Below are 20,723 nucleotides of genomic sequence, written 5' to 3'. Positions count from 1 at the left end.
CATAAAATGAACTTTTCTTGCTTTAGATCACAAGAAAAAATGAAAATTGAACCGATCGACGAACAGGCAAATAGTTTTTGAATATGGTGTGGCGATAGTTCAGCGATGTTTTGACGATCAATAAGTCGTGCTTCGGGGCGTTCGTTCGGCGGAATTCAATTTTTAAGGGTCAACTATAATAGGCATATATGCGCGCATGGGCTTATGTCAAAATCGAACGAACTGCTTCGTCCTGTTTCTGAAAACATGAGGACCCAACTAGCACAACATTTTCTGTAAATTGAAATTCCGCAGGTTCTACTTTTTATACAGCTTGTATTGAGCTTGCTTCAGAATTTAATCGCTTATAGAAGTTCGGAATTCTTTAAGAACTTCTAATAAGTTGTTTAAATACTGTTAAAGAAATTTAAATGAAGAAAGCTTGTTTTTCAGATAAACTTGCTTAGTAAATTTATAAAAGCTTTACACAAATTATTAAGTTTGTATTTAATTTTTAGTTTTGATATTGAATAATCTAGTTCGGACACTTTTTGGTTTTGACATTGAATAATTTAGCTCGGACATTTTTTTAGTTGACATTTCTGCTATTTGAACTGATTAAGTTTTTGATTTCATTAATTAATATACTAGGATGGCTGAGTGGGGAGAGTCGTGGACTGCTATCACGAAGATACGATGTTCGATTCCTGGGTGTGGTAAAAAAAATTATATACTTTTAAAATTATTTTTAGTAGATATACTAAAAACTAATGGAATGCTATATATAATATCAGATCAAAAGATAAAATTGATGATATAAAACCAGTTAAAAAAGAATTCATTATTGTTTTTGTTGTTGTTTTTTTTTTTAATTTCGATAAGACATGTATAAAAGAGCTATACAAGCTCTTCTGAAGCTATCTGTCAAATCTCAAAGCATCGGTAGAGCTTCGGTAAAGCTTCGTTTAAGATTCTTATAGAGGGTCAAATTTATATATTTCCATGCCCAACAACCTTACTAAAGTTTAAAACAAGCTAAAATGTAGCTTTTGTAATACCTTAACCGAAGCTAAGTAGCCATAATGAACATACGCACGCATACCCAACTAACATTTCAGCTTCGGTTAAGGTATTACAAAAGCTACATGGAAAAAGGAGAACGTTATACAAGTTTGACTCTCTATAAGGATCTTAAACGAAGCTTTACCGAAGCTTTGAGATTTGACAGATAGCTTCGGAACAGCCTGTATAGCTCTTTAATACATGTCTTATCGAAATTTAAACAAAAAAACAACTACAAAAACCAAAAAGAATTCTTTTTTAGCAGGTTTTAAATCATGAATTTTATCTTTTGACCTGATATTATATATAACATTATATTAGTATTTAGTTTATCTATTAATAATAATTTGAAAAGTAGATAATTTTTTTACCACACCCAGGAATCGAACTTCGTATCTGCTTGGTAGTAGTCCATCACTCTACCCACTCGGCCATCCTAGTATATTCATTAATGAAATCAAAAACTTAATCAGTTCAAATAGCAGAAATGTCAAAGAAAAAAATGTCCGAGCTAAATTATTCAATGTCAAAACCAAAAAGTGTCCGAGCTAAATTATTCAATGTCAAAACCAAAAATTAAATAAAAACTTGGTAATTTCTGTAAAGCCTCTATAAATTCACTAAGCAAGCTTATCCGAAAAACAAGCTTTCTTCGTTTAAGTTTCTTTAACAGTATTTAAACAACTTATTAGAAGTTGTTAAACAAGTCCGAACTTCTATAAGCGATTAAATTCTGAAGCAAGCTCAATACAAGCTGTATACAAAGCAGAACCTGCGAGATCTCAATTTATAGAAGCTGTTGTGCTAGTTGGGATAGCCTTCTGTCACAAATACCATTTTTGTTTTCTACATTTTTGTTTTCCATGATTTTTGTAAAAAAACGCGTTCAATTGCAAAAAAATATTTTTAAAACTGTTTTTATTCAATTCACAATAATTATTCTTTTATCACATTTTTATTAAGTGAAAATTAATTTGATTTTTCCATCCTCCTTGCATCCATTCTTAACGAAAGTTAACAAAGTGCGCATATATGCGCATTATGGCTATCCCATAAGACAACTCACTATCATAACATTTTGACATAAGCCCATGCACGCAATTGCCTATTATAGTTGGGCCTATAGTTGGGTCTGGAATAATGATATAAAAAATTGGCCCAACTAGCATCGAGCTTCGGAAATCGTTGGCTTGGGAGAGAATTTATAGGTAATAATTCGTTTTAGAACTAACGGCTTGCCCTTTACACAAATTGATTCTTTGAAGCAAGCCATGTTCACGCTATTGATTACTTTGCGATGAATGTGGGCCGTAATACAAGATGATTGGTCTCAAGACTTGCTTACAGGCGAATGGCGGTCATTTTAAATAATACCTAGCAATACATGTACATAGCTAAACATTTGAGAAATAAAATTTAGGTATAAATTTGTTTCTAAAAATATAAGCGCGTTTTCATTTGGTGTAAGATTTTCCTTGTATCAGTGTATTAATGATTAGAATAGGATTTGAAGCACAGTCTTCCTTAACAGAATCGACAAGGTTACTGGTATAAAATAAATATCTTCGTTTATAAGACACACTTAAACTAACACTGACTTTCGGCTACCTACTTAAGAAGCAAAAACAAAAATGTTCTTAAACAAACAAAAAGTGTAAACAAAAGTTACACATACACCACAGTGACCGTGAATTTTAAAAGAGCCTTAAATCGCCAAGTAAAATATTTGTAAGTTGGTAATCACAATTTAAAGAAGCGAGTGAAATGTTCAAGGAGCCTATTTGGCGATAAATAGCCGGCTCTGACAACACTGACCACGAGTTGTGATTTGACGTGTGAAAATGACTTTTTGATTTTTGTATAAAATATAGTTAATTGAAAAGATGCTAAGGGCATTTTCACTGTATTCGATAGATTTTAATTTCATTTACGTAATCTGTTCCAGATAATTTAAATAAAAATTTAAAAAAATTTTCATCTTTTTTTCATTATTATTTCATTTTTATTTTGCGTTTTCTTATTAACTTACAAGTTAAACTTAGAAGACTAGTAGTTCTTATAATGTTATCGTTATCATTATTAATCTTAATCATAAGTTGTTTTTTTTTTAGAAAGTTATAATAAAAGAAACAATAAATTTCCCATTGGTAATGTAAATTTTACAAAATTAAAAAAAAAATTAAGTTAAGAAAACCGCCTGTTGTTGTCATTCTTTTGTTATATATGTTCTCTGCCATAAGATTAATCGCTGGAAATATTTAAACAATATTATTTTATCGTTATCGATAGTTAATTTACAAAATTATTATTAAACCTTCTTCATATATTTGTGAATTATTAATTAAAGCATTATTTAAAATTAGACAAAAAAAAAATATTATATAAATGGCAGTCGTAAGTAAATTTAATTCATTTTTTTTACACCACAATCACACGCCCTCTATCGGAATTTCTTTTTTTTTTCTGTGTTTTGTTGAAGATTCTCAAACTCATATATATTTACATCAGTTTAGATAAGATGAAGAAAATTGGTAAAAGGGCATTTAAATACGATGTATTCAATAATCTTTCACTGCCACTTCTTACAGCGCCACTAAGTTCTTTTTCATCTACGACAAAAGCTGGAATTGCTTGCACCTGTTCCATGCTTTTGATAGGTTCCATGAAGCTACCACGACTGTTGCGGGCTAATCTTTGGTTTACCAATTTAAGTTCACGTAGCTTCTCTTCCAATTGTCGGATTTCATCTGAAATAGATTCAAATTTCAATTCAAATTAAAAAGTTATTTAAAAATATTTTAATGAAATTCTTACTTTTGTTAACACCATCAGCATCGCTGACCTTGATGAATGTCGCCAAAGAGATTTCATAGATTTTGTTGGGATCAGCATGGTGACTGATTTCACGCTTTCTTCGGCCAAAACCAACTTGTCCATTACTGCAAGGAGTTCCCGAGCACTTGTCCAAGCAAACATTAACCGTGGCTCTGAATTGAACGTAGGTGGATTCTGGGAATTTGAAAGCACGGAATTTGGCACTCAAGAAATCACCATCCACAGTCATGAAGTTGTCGAATAGATAAGGATCCACTGAGCAGCTGTTAGAAATTAAAATCAAATACAAGCATTTAGTAAAAATTGATGTTTTTTTTTCTTAAACTTACCCATTGAAAATAATTGTTTCCTCTTGATTTTTCGTATCGGTAACTTGCATATATGTGACACCAAGACCGTATACGGGAGCTGAGGTTTTATCGAGATAGATTTCCATTGTCAATGGTGTTCCAGGGCTAACATTCAGTTCTCCAGTAACAATTTCTCCACCTTGACGAACACCAACACTTAAATGTGGCTCTGGAGCACGGGTAGTTAGAGATGTTGTGATTTCAATGTCCCTGGAAAATTAAAATTAATTATATCAATTGAGTATTTCTGGTGGATAAAACGCTGAGTAATGTTTAAGAAAGGTCTCATACAGACACACATTTTGTGTAAGTTTTAAGTTTGGTGAAACTAAAGCGTCTAAAATTATTTTGAGAGGGTGTTTTTTTTTTTTAATGAAATTCAGAAGTTCCTACAATAAAAACTGATAAAAACTATACCCAGGTAAAAATTGGTAAACATTTTTCCTTTATAACAGAGAAACCAAAATTTAAGCAGTCTATTAAAATATTTTGGGTTAAAGGGTGTTTTTTTGGCGATAAGACCGATAAAATCAATGTTATAAATTGAACCCTTTTATGAGCTGGGCCCTATTACACCAACTTACAAATTTGTAGATAATTACAAGTTATTCCATTTTCCATTTTCTGTTTCACCGAAACTTGTAAGTAACAAATTTGTGAGCTATCAAGTTTCTTGTGAATTTCTGTTTCACCAAACAAAAAAAATTACAACTTTCTATTCATTTGTGAAAATTTTCTACAAGAGTCAAGATCAAGACGTCTGTCATTTTGATACAAATTTGTAAAAACCATATAAAGTAGTGATTAAAGTTATTATTATTTTAAAAACATCAATTAAAAAAAATGCATTTGAATTTAAAAAAAAAATCATTTATTTCAAGTAAAAAAAATTTCATTAAAAAAAAATATGTATTGCAACTGAAAAAAAAATTGCGTTAAAAAAATTTTTATTGCAACTGAATAATATTTGCATTAAAAAAATATTATTTGCTAATAAAAAAATTTAACTTTAAAATAATGTTTTTTGCAACTGAAAAATATTTAAATTTTTATTACGAATACAAATATTTTGCATTAAAAAAATTGTATTGCGAATTCAAAAATGCATTAAAAAAAATCAATGCAAAATGTGTGCATTAAATATTTTTTTTTATACCTATTCATTGAATTCCCTTTGAACTATTTGGCCTTACATACATGAATGGTTCAATAGTATAAGTAGTTGAAAAATTTAATGGTCAAAAAGCCAAGAAATTCGACGAATATTAAGAAAAAAAATATTTAATGCACACATTTGGCATTGATTTTTAATTTTTTTTTTCATTGAGTAAAGGAGAATGGGCATATTGGACGTTTGGCGGCCAGTAATGAAATTGGTATCAAATGAAAGAACTATAACGTAGGAAAAATTTTTACTATGGCCGTTTCGTTGTATTGCATTTGGAATGGAAGATATTGCAATATTAGTGTTGTTAATGCATCTAGCAATATGCGAAGGGCAAATTGAATTACTATTTTAATTAAATTATGAAATATGATTTTATGTCATTTTTTCTATGATTTAAAACCTCAATCTTGAATATCTGACCAATGGAACTCAAAATATAAGCTTTTTAAGCCAACCACTTCAAGATTTTGTTTTTGAGTTTTCAAAAGGAAAAAACAAACAAAAAATTGAAAAAAAAGTCTTAAAATAGACTCGAAATTGATGTTTTAAAAAGCCAATATTTTGGGTTCTATTGGTTGGATATCCAAGATAAAGGTCTTCAGGCTCAGGGAAAATGACAGATTATCATATCTTGCACTTAAAATACACGTTCAATTTTAAACATTGAGACAATTTGCATTAACTTTAATATGCAAAAATGCATTTCATCCGTTTGTGAAGAACGTTAGAAGGATAAAACTTCTGCACAATATATGTAAGACTTAACTACATCAAAAAATAACAAAATCGTTCTTGGCCGCTGAACGTCCAAGTTCCATACAAAATTGCCCATTCTCCTTTTTATTTACGATAATTTTTTTTTAACGCAAAATATTTAAATTTGCAATACAAATTTTATTTTCAATGTAGATCGCGACCTTAGAACAACAGGGTTCTAAGTACACCTAAGTGTGTTTTGAGAAAAACGCTTCTGAATATTCAAACACTGTGTATGAAAAGTTTGATTTTTTGTTTACAATTCGATGAGTTTATAGAAAATCTTCAAGATTTTAGCTTAAAAAACTAATAAAAACACATTTTTAACCCTTAAATTTGACTTTAAAAAACCGTATAGGACTTCGTTGCTCAACGATAAGACAGTTAAATTTAGAACAATAAGGTTCTATGTACAGTTTTTGTTCATGTGACCTTAGTTGTTCGATATTGAAGACTTGGAATGCGTTGAAATAAAAAGATTTAAATAATTTATTTCTTTTTGTTTAAGAGTGGTGGATTACAGCAATTATTTATATTTTTGAGAATAAATTCTATTTCAAAATAATAAACAAAGTCTAGTTGCTCAGCATTCAATTTTTTCGTCTAAACATGTAACAAAGTTCTAACTGCAACGTTGTTTGAAGTTAGAACCCTATTGCTCTCAAATCAAATCGAAAAAGAGGCAGATAGAACTCTGTATCTCTGGATATTTTGTGAAACAAAGTTCTAAGTGGAAGTTAGAACCTTATTGTTTAAATCTCAAATGAAAATTGTGCAGATAGAACTCTGTAGCCCAGCTTATCTTCGAAACGGAAAGAGATAGAGCAAAATATATAGCGGGAATCGAAAGAGCACCACCAGGGGCGTACACTCCCTTGGGGCAAGCGGGGCGGCGCCCCGGGGCCCCCGACCGTCCCCAGGGCCCCCACTGGAGACAAGGTAGAGAAGGAAACTGTTAGCATAAATTGAGTTACGAAGTAAATTAAAATGTATTTGAATCATTTCGGATACAAGGGAGACACATTATGTCATTGTTTTTAAATCAATATATATTGATTTAAAAAAATTTACCCCAGGGGCCCCAAAAAAATAAACTGCTTTTTTAAAAGAAAAATTATAATTTTATCTTAAGGCCCCCAAAAATATTTCTTGAAAAATCCTTGCAACCACAAATAATACAAAAAAAGCAAAAAAAGTTTTGTTAGTCTCATACCAAATATTACTTCAAGTCAATACATTATGGGGCCCAAAAAAGCAAACAACTTCAGTCCAGGGCCCCCAAAAGCGTTTACTTCAGGGCGTCAAAAAAAAATTAATTTTAAAAAAAAATGTTTTTTGAATTAAATTATATTTATTGATGGATTACTAAATATTACTTAAGAGCCCCAAAAAAAAAAATGACTTCGGGGCTCTAAAAATATTATTTGAAGGATCTCAAAAAATAATTTTTCAGGAACCCCGCTAGTTGAGAGGCAATCAAATATTAATTTAGGGGCCTCAAAATCTATTTTTTAAGGAGCCCAAAAATATTCATCAAATTTTCTGATGGCATGACAAATATTATTTGAGGATCCTCAAAAGCTATTACTTCAGTGGTTCAAAACAATCAAATGGAAAATTAAATATCAATTCAACATAAATACATCAGGGCCCAAAACAAAACATTACGTTATTGGTGGCATTCCGAATATTACTTCAGAACAGAGGCCCCAACACCTATTAATTCTTGGCTCCAAAAAAATTATTTTATTTAATTTTGAGGCCCAAAAAATAATTTTTCAGGGGCCCCAAAAAAAATAAACTATGTTCGATGATGGAAAATCAAAGGAGTACATTTTACTTCAGAACAGAGACCCCAAGAACTATCAATTTTAAGCTAAAAAAAATTTATTTTAGGGACCTCTAAATATCTAATTTTTGGGGGCCCAAAAATTAATTTTAAGTAAATATAGCAAAGTGCATATTAAACATTAAAATAAACCTAAAAATAAATAATCCACACAAAAAAAATGTATGGTGAATACGTACTTTTTTTTGTATCTAAGGGGCACCCAAATATCAAAGGGGCCCTAAAATGTAGTATTGCCCCGGGGCCACGGCGACTCAACGTACGCCACTGAGCACCACGATTTTACCTAGATTTGATATATAACTCATTTTTTTCAAAATTGTCGGTTAGAACCTTGTTGTTCTGAGGTCGCGAGATATGTAAATATTGTTACAATACATTTTTTTTTTAATTTTTTTTCATTTGTAATAAATATTTTTTTTTAATTTGTAATGGAATAAAAATGCATTAAAAGTTGGTATAGAATTTGTGCTTCAAATCGAATAAAAACATCACAAAATATATATTTAAAAATTTTTCGTGATCGCTATAACCTGCTTCTTATTGTATAAAAATTTGTACTCTTTTAATCAAAGAAATCTATTAAAGATTAAAGATTTTCTCATTATTTGTAGTAATTCATTCTTTATATTATTTTATTAATTTTCCTCACTATTTAGAATTTTGTTTATCATTTGATCAAACTACAAAGGTATGACAGTTTTATTATTTGACGATTTTCCGTTAAAATTAGGGTTGCCACATAAGAGCTCCAGTTTTAAAAGTGGCAATACTATTTTTTCATTTATTTAATATCAACTGATTTTTCATTTGAAACCAATTTTAACCTCTGTCGTTATGAGTTAAGTAACTCAACGTTCACCGCTAAGACTATAACGAGCATTACAAGTTTGTGAAAGAAACTTGTTGTTTACAAGAAAGAAATACAGTAGTCCCTCGATAATGTGAATTACTGATAATGCGAATTTCTCTAAAATGTGAATCGCCAAAAATTATCATTGTCATCTCTATAATGTGAAATTCGAAAATTTTTAAACTCTGTAATGTGAATTTCTTTTGTAAAAGCTTGCGTGTTTTTCTTGTTCGGGTACGCAAATGTTTTTTCAGGCCTGGATAATGGATTACAGTTGTTTGTCTACACTCTAGACATATCTTAAGATTTATTGAATGCAGCTGCTTTAATGAAGAATTGATTCTACCGATTTCAATGACTTTTTGTTGATGTTTTGAAATGCATATCTACTTGTATTTTACTTATTTATTTTTTCGATATTTTTTTCAATACATAGGTACATAAATGCTTTAAGTGAACTTCGAAACATTATTTTGGGTTATATTTATTGGTTATAAAGTTTGTTTTGATCAGTTTAATGAGAATTGGAAAACGTTCCAGTAATGTGAATCCCCCTAAAATCCGAAAACGCTTTGTTTTAATTTGTTCACATTATCGAGGTACTACTGTATTATTGGTGAAACGGTAATTCTACAAACATGTATTTTTCAAAAGATAGTTGTAGTTTTTTTTTTCCAATAATCCAAAATTTGTGAATTACTTATTTGTACTTTGTGAAACAGAATTCCATTGTACAAATTTGTACTACGACTTATTTGAGTGAAAGGGTGTTTTTTCTAGGTGTAGAGAAAATGCGGATTTATTGCAAAAACAAAGTAAATCCTATTGAAATTCAGCAATAATGTTACATTTGATATTGGAGGTAAGAATCTAAGGTGTCTATAAGAATATCATGGTTAAAATTGTGATTTTTTACTTAAAACAAAATTATGGGACACCCCCTGATACCTTAATTTTCTTTATATCGTTACATTTAGTATAGAAACCGAGAATAAATATTTTGCATAAAATAATTTTGGGTGAAGGTTGAGATATTGATATCTGTAGTAAATCACAACAAGTCAATGACTCGTTAAGGATTTATGTGAGTGTATTATAGGCACAAAGCAACTTGAGGTTCTAATTTCCTAGTAGCATTGAATAATTACAAATAGAAGTGGACACCCAGGGAAACGTCCGCTGTAAAATTGTAGTCGCTAGTATCGTGCGCAGGGGCGTACACTGCCTTGGGGCAAGCGGGGCGGTGCCCCGGGGCCGCCGACCGCCCCAGGGCCCCCACTGGAGACAATGCAGAGAAGGAAACTGTTAGCATAAATTGAGTTACGAAGTAACCAGGGAGACAAATTATTTCATTCAGTGTCAGTGTCAGCCACACAATATATGTATATTGATTTTTAAAAAAAGTTACCCCAGGGGCCCCAAAAAAAAATAAACTGCTATTTTAAAAGAAAAATTATAATTTTATCTTAGGGCCCCAAAAAATATTACTTGAAAAATCTTTGCCACCACAAATAATACATTAGGGGCCCCAAAAAAGCAAAAAAATATTATTTGAGGATCTTCAAAAGTGGTTCAAAACAATCAAATGAAAAATTAAATATAAATTTAGGGGCGCCAACATAAATACATCAGGGCCCAAAATAAAAACATTACGTTATTGATGGCATTCCGAATATTACTTCAGAACGAAGCCCCAATACCTATGTATTAATTCTTGGCTCCAAAAAAATTATATTATATTTTAGGGGCCTCTAAGCAATTAAATTTGAGGCTCTAAAAATAATTTTTCAGCGGCCTGATGTTGGAAAATAAAATATGTATTTATTACTTCTGAACAGAGGCCCCAAGAACTACCAATTCTAAGCTAAAAAAAATTTTATTTTAGGGGTCTCTAAATATTTAATTTTGGGGGCCCCTAGTACAAGTGTTTACTACTTTTATGAGAGACAAAACTTTATTTACATTTTTCATTTTCAGTATAGCAAAGTGCATTACGAACATATTAAAATATTAAAATAAACCTAAAAATAAATAAGCCATACAAAAAAAAACGTATGGAGTATAAGTATTTTTTTTTTGTAACTAAGGGGCCCCCAAATATCAAAGGGGCCCCAAAATTTAGTCTTACCCCGGGGCCCCGGCGACTCAACGTACGCCACTGATCGTGCGTTGAATTAAAAAAGCAAATCCAACAATCCAAAAGCAAAGCCAACAATCCAAAAGCAAATCCAGCAACCCAAAATCAAATCCTAAACAGCTTATACATAAAGATAAAAGTTTTCCTATTTCAAAAAGTGGAGATAGCCTAGAGGATAAGGTGAATGTCTGTTAAGTTTACCTGCCCAGGTTCGAATCTGACGGGAAATTGAGATTTTTTTTTTTTGTTTTTACATTACTAGAATAAAAATTAATTAAATTTCTCAAAAAAAAATCTCCACAAAAAAAAAAATTCAAATTTTACCGGTATTCGAACCTAGGCCAGTAGGAGTAAAAGGCATCGTCCTTGTTCTCTAGACTAATATGACTTTTCAAAATACGAAAACTTATATCAATATAAGCTCTTTGAAATGTATAATAATAATTATTAATTTTTTTATGAACCCAAATAACATTTTGTGGTTAGAAAGCGGAAAATAAACCGGATATTTACTCTGGTTATTTAACGGATAAGTTACTAAACTCGTTAAATAAACGTATTTAAGACGTTCCAGAAACGTCTCCACAACCGAAAATGGTCAGTTATTTTTTAACTTCGTCTAAATCGGGTTTTTAAAAAACCCACTTTTTTCTACAAATACTGGGTTTTTAAAAACCTAATTTTCACGGTTATTAAATAACTGTTTATTTTTAGTCAAAGAAAAACTTGAAATAAACCATTTACGGCTATTTTATAACCGTTTACAAACCGTTATTATACAGTTTAAAAAAAACCTGTACTGAGTTGTTTGACGGTTTTTTTTATAACCGTTTTACTACGGTTATTATAAAACCTGTAATTAACGTTATTACAGGTTTTTTTGAAACCTGTAATATAACAAGTTCTTTTAAAACCTGTATTAAACGTTAATTTACGGTTTTTTTTATAACCTCTTACCTATAGGTTTTTATAAAACCTCTAATAAACGTTATTTGACGGTTTTTTTATAACCGTTTTCTTCCCGTTTTTTTTAAAACCTGTAATAAACGTTGTACAGGTTTTTATAAAACCTATAACAAACGTTATTTGACGGTTTTTTTTATAACCGCTTACCTATAGGTTTCTATAAAACCTGTAATAAACGTTATTTAACGGTTTTTTTTATAACCGTTTTCTTCCAGTTTTTTTAAAACCTGTAATAAACGTTGTACAGGTTTTTATAAAACCTATAACAAACGTTATTTGACGGTTTTTTTTATAACCGCTTACCTATAGGTTTCTATAAAACCTGTAAATAACTTCGTACAGGTTCTTATAAAACCTGTAATAAACGTTACTTCACAGCTTTTTTATAACCGGTTATTTACAGATTTTAAAAAACCTATAAAATGTTTGCTTACCAACATGCTGCAAACCATAAGATTCTTCCCAGCTGAAAATTTAATATTTGAAATAAGAACGCTGAAATTTAAGTTTAGTGAAACATTATTTAATGAAGTAAAACTAAAACTAAAACTTAAAGTAAAAGTAAAACTAAAACTAAAAATAAAAAATAGCTTAACTTAATTATGTTGTGGATTGCCCGTCAGAGGCAGAGGAGCTGGTGTTGGAACTGGTATTTCTGTAATGAGAAAAATGTTAACTTAAATGTTGATTATAATTTTATTTTTTAACTTACGTGGACGGTTTTCCCATTCGAAATGGGGCTTGCTTCAAAAAGCCTTTAAAAAATGAAGCACCCTCAGCTTCACTATAAGTGGGGTACCTTGATCGGACCGCTTCCAATATAGTTTTATACAGGAATTTGTATTGGCTGAAACTTTTTTTGGCATTAGTCCCCAGCCAAGAATGTTCTGCCAGTAGTGGATCCGTAAAAATGCACTTGCAAATAGTGCGGATCGTTTTCATTCCGTTGGCCCCCCCATAGGAGCTCAACTTACGGACCTGAAAGAAAACAAAAATATGTTTTAAGATGTCGTTTTTTAAACTTTTTCGTAATATAAAATGCATTTATTTTCAAATATTTTTGGCCGCATTTATTATGATTTGAAATTATAAAAGAAAATGTCAATATGTATTACGGTTTATGAAAAAAATTAAAAAGAATTTCATTTTCGAAGAACTTTTTTTAATAAAAGTTTTGAAAAAAAATGTATCTTATTTTTTTTCAAAGTTCAACATCTAAACATAAAATTATTTTTTATTTATTTAATAACCCTTACTGTTGAAAGTTAAATAGCAAAAATTTAAAGTTCTTATTTACCAAAGTCTTTTAGAAAATTAATTATTTGGATGCAAAAATTCAGTTTTTATCAAAAAAAAAAACCAATTGAAATTGAAGTTATTTTTAATTGTTTTTTCAAAAGTGTGATATATATTACCTTTTCTGCTTCGGAATTCAACTGATAATATTTATTAGAAAAAGTTTGGAAAAAAGTCATTTTTAATTTTTTTAATAAATTTTTTTTTTAATTCTGAGTTTGAGGACCATTTTTTCAAAAACTCTTAATTAAATTTAGTGAATTTAAATTTAAGATAAGCTTCTGGCTTTGTAAAAATGTATTTTAAAATATTGTAGGTGTTGCCGTTGTTTTATAAATATTTTTTTTGTGTTTGAAGTCGGATTGTGAGAAAATTGCATATTTCGTATATTTTGGTACTTACCAATTTTTTTTTGAATGCTGCATTTTGATGGAGTTTTTCCTCGATTTCCTCAATTTGTTGGACAGAGGTAAGTGGGAAAATTTCATCCAGTTGCAGTTCCTCATCCACTTCCTCTGCATTCTCTTTTGCAATTTTGGACGCCAACAAATTGACCGAAACTTCGGACTTCGCCATGAATGCCTCCAGCATTCCTTGCATGGCCTGCACCTTCACCTCAGTGGAACGCTGTCTTTCCAAAATTTCGTCTATTTTGGACGACAGTTCCTTGAATTGGGTACTGGTGCTGGGGCCTATAAACAATTAAAAATAAGAGTTATAGTAATATACAAAAAAAAGTAATACGGTTAGTGAAAGAACTAATATGCTATCTCAGCTGTTACTAAGAGGGACTGGGGTTTATCCTATTCAAATAACATTGGATAAACCCCAGTCTAAGATAAGCTGGAGTTTAAAAACGACTTTGAAAATTGTACTAGTGCTAAAATACATTTTTTACCTTCAAACGTGTATAAGTCGGAAATGACATTAGTGATGGTAACATCTTCATTTGGGGGGGTGAACGAGGAAACGTCTTGAAAATGAGAAGTAAGTATGACAAAATTAGTAACTTTGTTCCCATGTTTATACATTTTAAACTTACCAGAATTAGGAATCAAAGTTGACATCAATTTGTTCATATCTGTCATGTATTCCGAAGAATTGGTGTCGATGGTCACTTCTTCCGTATTTTCTTCAGAAGAAGACAAATACTCGGCATCCTTTTCCTTCTGAACTGCTTCCTCCCAGGAACCTTAAAAGGAAATACATGTTTTGTCGTAAATATAAGTGGCATGAAAGGGATACAAGAAAATATTTGTTCAAAAGGTGAAGCGGCTTAAGACCGGCCGAACAGCTCAGATTTTGACGATTTTTTTTCAAACGTAGGCAATTAAAAATGCTTTAAAGTCTATAGATTAAAAATTGCCGATGTTACCGTATTGTTTTTTAAAATTACAATTAAATTTTTTTTGAACACAACCATTTTTTTTCTTAAATTTCATAAAACAAATGATAGCAAAAGATTCTCTAGGTTATTTAAGGAAAAAAAATATAAGGGAGTAAGGGACAATCTTCCATCGTTTAAGAGATAAATGCAATTTTCTCATAATCTGACTTTAAACACAAAAAAAATATTTTGAAAACAACGGCAACACCTACAATATTTTAAAATACATTTTTAAAAAGCCAGAAGCTCATTCTTATCTCCTAAATTTAAATCCACTAAATTTAATCAAGAGTTTTTGAAAAAAATTTCAATTTCAATGGGTTTTTTTTATAAAAACTGAATTTTTGCTTTGAAATAATTAATTTTCTCAAAGACTTTGGTAAATAAGAACTTTAAATTTTTGCTATTTAACTTTCAACAATAAGGGCTATTGACTGAAGAAAAAATGACTTTATATTTAGATGTTGAACTTTAAAAAACAAATAAGTAAAATTTTTTTTCAAAACTTCTATTAAAAAAAGTTCTTCGAAAATGAAATACTTTTTAATTTTTTTCATAAACCGTAATACATATTGACATTTTCTTTTATAATTTCAAATCGTAATAAATGTGGTCAGAAAAATTTGAAAATAAATGCATTTTATATTACGAAAAAGTTTAAAAAACGACATCTTAAAATTTCTTCAATAATTTTTTTTTTTCAAAAATCTGAGTTCAGATACCATTCTTTCAAAAGCTCTTAATTCAATTAACTTAATTTTAATTTTACAAATATGACTAAGTTTCTAGCTTTTTAAAAATGTATATTTAAATGTTGTAGGTGGCGCCTTTTCGTTCACGCGCGCTCTCGTGAACGAAGCGAAAAAGGGTTGCTGTGAGTTTTGTTATTGCACCCGCTCGCAAAAACACCTGCTGGTCGAAAATTTTTTTTTAAGGCGCCATTGTTCTTCGCGAAAAAAAGGTCGCTGTTTTATTGTTTTATCGCTGTACACTTATTGATCTTGTATCGAACACACAAGAACAACAAGTCGACCGTCGGTCGCGGGTGGCGCTTTGTTCAAGCGCGCTGTCTTGGACGACGTAAAAAAAAGGTCGCGGTTTTATTGTTTTATTGTTGTACAGTACACTTATTGATTTTGTCAACGAAGTGAAGTGAAAAAAGGTCGATGTTTTATTGTTTTATTGCTCTTGTATCGATCACACAAGATCAACATGTCGATTGTAGTCGTGGGCGCCGCGCCGTGACGCCTTTTCGTTCACGCACGCTGTCGTGAACGAAGAGAAAAAGGGTTGCTGTGAGTTTTGCTATTGCACCCGCTCGCAAAAACACCTGCTAGTCGTGTTTTAAGGCGCCATTGTTCTTCGCGAAATTTGCGATATTGTTTTGCAAATTGGCTGATGCTGAATTGCACTCGATGACAATGTAATGTGTTTATATAAGAAAGACCGGTCTAAAAAACTTTAATTTCTGTAATAAATCTCATTGTGTAGAATATTATGAAGCGTTATTCAAATATAAAAATATTGAAAGGCCATAACCGCGATTACTTTAAGTATATGAAAGGGGACCTAAAGTGTATCAAAATTAACGTAACTAAGCTGTCAAAAATAGGCCCCCAGGATAAACTGCTTTAAGTTTAGATACGAATAAAATTTTACTTGGAGAAAAGTGGTCTAAGTGAACTTAATAAAAATAAAATAAAAAAGATGTAGTTAAACTTGTATCTTACCGATGTCATCAAATATTAATTTGCATGCTATGCTTTGCCAATCATCCGATGCTGTGATGCAATTTTTCCGACCGCAAATGGAATCTTTCTTGGACTTTGGCCATAATAGCTTCGTTCCATCGATGACCCAATTTTTGGGAACTGCCGTCACGAACTTCCCTTCATCTTCGAGCGTCTCCACAACACAATACATTTTGATTAACAATGTACTAATGGAAAAAAAACAGATTCAGTGTTTGGTAAAGTTATTTTGAAAAATTTAGAGGAAATATTTTCTATGTTATAAAAATTAGGCAAATTTTCTTCTTCATTTGATTTATAAACGCTTAAAAATTTAGAATAGAACGGTTTTTCGTAAAAATTTTGTTTTTGTTTTAAGCTTGAACCATAGATAACTGGGATGCCATGTCGATATGTTGCAAACTCCATTCTAACAATTTCTTCTGAGTTTGTTAAGAAGTAACTATCTGCAAGTGACGACTTCAAAACAAAATGTTGAAGCTGAATTGCTCTATAGATTCCAACACAGTGTTTAATTTTGCATATTTTATTCCTATCTTTCATATAAAGCATAGGAGTTTTGTTTTCATCTACATCAATTAGATCTACATTCTCAAAATCTTCGATAATCCTATTTGCAATTTGTTCCAGGGGTCTGTTTCCAGATCTTATTCGACGTTTTAAATATTGTAAACGATTTTCATATTTGAAAGCACTTATATTATCTAAAGGTCCATGGTATTTAACATCATCTACGACATGATATAAATTGTGAACGTTATAACTTATGTTTTCAGCTCCATAGATACTAGAAAAGTTATATATGAATGATTTGAACAGACTCTGTGCGACATCAACAAAAACTTGTTTATTTTTACTCAAACATATTGAAACAGCACAGTGTAGTTCCATAAAATTGGCATATACTTCTTCATGAGTTTCATTTTGCAAAACAACCGGACCTAAGTACAACAAAAACATACGAAATTCAGTGGCCTTCCAAAAGCTTATCACATCAAGTCCACGAGGTGTTCTATTGAAGTCGCATGGAACATATTTTCGTAGTGATACTAAGGTCTTAGAGATTCTCTCAATGTTTTTTGCCGAGAATTTTGTTTTAAGGGTTCTATTCTTAATCCATGTAACCAACAATTTTTTCATGACACCTAAGCACAACAAGTGCATGTAATCTAGAGGAAAATTCATAATAATATCTATTGGAAGTTTTTCTAATGGAGATGGTTGCGTATGATGATCTTCGTGTATCCCAGCCCGGAAAGAATCATTCGTGCGAAGTGATTTTGATAGGTTTGGAAAACACATTTGGTGAGATTTGTAATTATAATCCCCTTCTACATTACATCTTTCACAAGCAAAATAACCATTATGCCCTTTGATTCCTTTTAAATAAGAACGAGCGGGGGCGTCACAGATGAAATTCCTGATTTTAAAACTTATTTTTTTGGAACCAATGTTCAAATCATCAATGTTAACAGCCTCCTCAAGAAATAATCGCAGAAATTCATTAACACTTGAAGGTTTTGCCATTCCGTAGTAAACACCTATTACTAGCGGCGGCACACGAAAACCATCTGGTGAACACAAAATAGGCCAAAATTGGCCCTTTGAACTTTTGCTAACAGGAATCCCATCAATATTAAAGTCCAAGAATATTACTGTTTGACATGTCTGAACACTTTCAAAAACCTTAGTAAGAGCGCGAACCAAACCGAAATGCCAGTATCTACCAGGTGGAACTTCGATAAAAATTTTCTCAAGGGAAACGCGAGTTTGTAATAATGTTCGAGGGTCTAATGGCAAATAAGGATGAGAATTATGCAAAATGTTAAGCAAATCACGCAAGCAAATATTCGATATGTTATGCTGAATAGCCCATAATACTAAGTTTTTTTTTAAATTTTCTGGAATAGCTTCAAAATTAGTTGAGACAGCGACACAATTGTTTCCAGAATTTTCACTGTCACTTTCATGTTCAGAAATAATATTCGATAGGTGTTGCAACTCTTCAAATTTCGTGTTAGAAAAACCTTGTTCACAATTAGCACTTATTTCATTTTCCGAAAGGTGTTGCTGCACTTCAAATAACCTCTTGCTAAGAAAAACTTGTTCAAGATTTTTAATTCTTTCTTTTTCACGCATTTCTAATATTATTTTTTTAACTTTTCTTTTAAAAGTAGTTCTACTACAAATTTTATTTTTAATGATAGAATACATTTTTATTATAGTGATTTTATCAACAGTCAAGCTTGGAATAATAACGCGGAATGAGAAAGACAAATGAAAAGACGCGCTAAGTTATCTGTATGCCTACTCTCAAGTTATTTTTCAAACTCAGAAGTTATTTTCCAAACTCAGAAGATATTTTTCAAACTCAGAAGTTATTTTCTAAACTCAGAAGATATTTTTCAAACTCAGAAGTTATTTTCTAAACTCAGAAGATATTTTTCAAACTCAGAAGTTATTTTCTAAACTCAGAAGATATTTTTCAAACTCAGAAGTTATTTTCCAAACTCAAAAGATATTTTTCAAACTCAGAAGTTATTTTCCAAACTCAGAAGATATTTTTCAAACTCAGAAGTTATTTTTTATACTCTGAAGTTATTTATTAAACAATATTTAATATTTAACCCTTCGCTCCCGGAAAAAAATACAAATATCTTGAAAAAAAGTTTTGATATTTTCTAACAACACACTAAAATGAAAAAAATAATGATTGTACTAGTAATAACATTGTATAAGGAATGTTTTGAGCTGAGAGTACAAAAGGAAAAGTCCATTTTGTAGTAAAAAAAACTAACAAAGTAATTAATAGGTGGTATCATGCTGAAACCACTAGGAAGCAAAGGGTTAAAATAAATTATAAACAAATAACAATATTTAAAATAAATTATAAACAAATAACTTACCTCTTAATAATTTTTCACAGACAGATATTTTTTTTTATTTAATTTATATTTTTTCACAAAAACTTTCTCGCACAATAACTTGCTACCACCAGCCACAAAAGAATACTGAGAGATCTGAGAAAAATGAGAGACAAAAATATGATGGGCGACGCGCGACGCTCGAGTATGGTGAATGTGTATGTGTGGAGAGTTGTTGGTTAGTTGAAAATGGGTTGGAACTTAGTTGAAAAATTGCCAGGGTTGTTAAAAGGTAAATAACGAGTTGATTAAAAACTTATACGTACTTATAGTAGTTATTTAAAATCTTACTTTAAGCTTAGGATTTATAATGGATTAATTTTAAACCAATAAACAACTTTCATTGTAAAAAGTCAGTAATTTAAAATCTCGTTTCAAACTTAAGGTCAAATTTGGTTAATTTCTAGTCTATAAATAGCTTTTTGCGTAAAAAAGGAGTTATTTAAATACTTACTTGAAACTTGTAATGAAAATTTGGTTATTTTTTAGCCCATAAAAGACAAAAATAAAGAAGTTAATTAGAAACTCACCTTGAACTTAAGATTTATAATGGGTTAATTTTAAACCAATAAACAACTTTAATGGTAAAAAGTCAGTAATTTAAAATCTCGTTTCAAACTTAAGGTCAAATTTGGTTAATTTCTAGTCTATAAATAGCTTTTTGTGTAAAAAAGGAGTTATTTAAATACTTACTTGAAACTTGTAATGAAAATTTGGTTATTTTTTAGCCCATAAAAGACAAAAATAAAGAAGTTAATTAGAAACTCACCTTAAACTTAGGTTCTATAATGGGTTAATTTTAAACCAATAAACAACTTCCATCTTAAAGTGAGTAATTTAAAAACTCGTTTCAAACTATAGATAAAATTTGGTTAATTTATAACCTATAAATAACTTTTTGGGTAAAAAAAGAGTTATTAAAATACTTACTTAAAACTTTGGGATCAGATTTGGTTAAATTCTAACTTAAAAAAAAACTTTTTGTGCGAAAAAAAAAGTTATTAAAATACTTACTTCAAACTTGGAGCCAAAATTTGGTTATTTTTTAACCCTTAAAACACAAAACTAGAAGTTATTTAAAAACTTATTTATGACTTTGTGTCAAAAACGAGTTATTTAAATACTTTTCCGAAACTTTTGAAGAAATTTGGTTATTTTAAAACCAACTTCAAACTGAGGTTATAATTTAACCAAAAAAATTGGGTTGAAAAAATAACAAGAATGTAACCTGGGTTTAATAAAAGTAAATAAATAGCCAAAATATTTCCTTAGTTTAAAAATGGAATTTTTTAAACTAATTTATGACTAAAAAGTTTATTTTACGTATAATTTTAACCCAAAACAAACCTTCGAAAATACTGGGTTTTTTTTCTAACCTAAAATTAACCACAGACTTTTAACAACCCGTTT

At 30.3% G+C, this 20,723-nt stretch overlaps 2 protein-coding genes across 3 annotated transcripts in view; both read right to left on the bottom strand.

The window, feature by feature from the left end:
* Nucleotides 1–3,049: 3,049 nt before the first annotated feature.
* Nucleotides 3,050–20,723, bottom strand: part of LOC129906699 (uncharacterized) — an 86,152-nt gene continuing 68,478 nt past the window's right edge. Inside the window, exons 4-6 of the mRNA XM_055982588.1 lie at nucleotides 4,206–4,436; nucleotides 3,856–4,139; nucleotides 3,050–3,788 (exon numbers count right to left, since the gene is read on the bottom strand). Coding sequence (XP_055838563.1) covers nucleotides 3,541–3,788; nucleotides 3,856–4,139; nucleotides 4,206–4,436 — 763 coding nt within the window. The 3' untranslated portion in view covers nucleotides 3,050–3,540. The remainder of the gene's footprint in view (nucleotides 3,789–3,855; nucleotides 4,140–4,205; nucleotides 4,437–20,723) is intronic.
* LOC129906710 (uncharacterized) lies at nucleotides 11,960–16,561 on the bottom strand. 2 transcript variants are annotated; one of them, XM_055982608.1, is made up of 6 exons: nucleotides 16,369–16,561; nucleotides 14,294–14,443; nucleotides 14,150–14,224; nucleotides 13,654–13,943; nucleotides 12,668–12,933; nucleotides 11,973–12,610 (listed from the first exon to the last, which is right to left on the bottom strand). In XM_055982608.1, exons 1-6 carry the CDS (start codon nucleotides 16,559–16,561, stop codon nucleotides 12,556–12,558), a joined length of 1,029 nt encoding a protein of 342 aa, XP_055838583.1. In that variant the 3' UTR covers nucleotides 11,973–12,555. The 2 variants fall into 2 exon arrangements, with proteins under 2 accessions (XP_055838574.1, XP_055838583.1); XM_055982599.1 differs by having other exon boundaries at nucleotides 11,960–12,610; nucleotides 14,150–14,443.

Source organism: Episyrphus balteatus, chromosome 1 (genome assembly GCF_945859705.1).
Source record: "Episyrphus balteatus chromosome 1, idEpiBalt1.1, whole genome shotgun sequence".
Lineage (NCBI taxonomy): Eukaryota > Metazoa > Arthropoda > Insecta > Diptera > Syrphidae > Episyrphus > Episyrphus balteatus.
The sequence above is the reverse complement of the archived record's forward strand: the minus strand, read 5'-3'. Positions and strand labels throughout refer to the sequence as shown.

What these genes read in the sequence shown, in the direction of transcription:
- LOC129906710 (XM_055982599.1), bottom strand. Translation starts at nt 16,561, where the DNA reads ATGTATTGTGTTGTGGAGACGCTCGAAGATGAAGGGAAGTTCGTGACG. An exon ending in CGACTTATACACGTTTGAAG is followed by an intron (nt 13,944 to 14,149) that starts GTAAAAAATGTA and finishes AATTGTTTATAG; the next exon opens with GCCCCAGCACCAGTACCCAA. An exon ending in CGAATGGGAAAACCGTCCAC is followed by an intron (nt 12,611 to 12,667) that starts GTAAGTTAAAAA and finishes TTCTCATTACAG; the next exon opens with AAATACCAGTTCCAACACCA.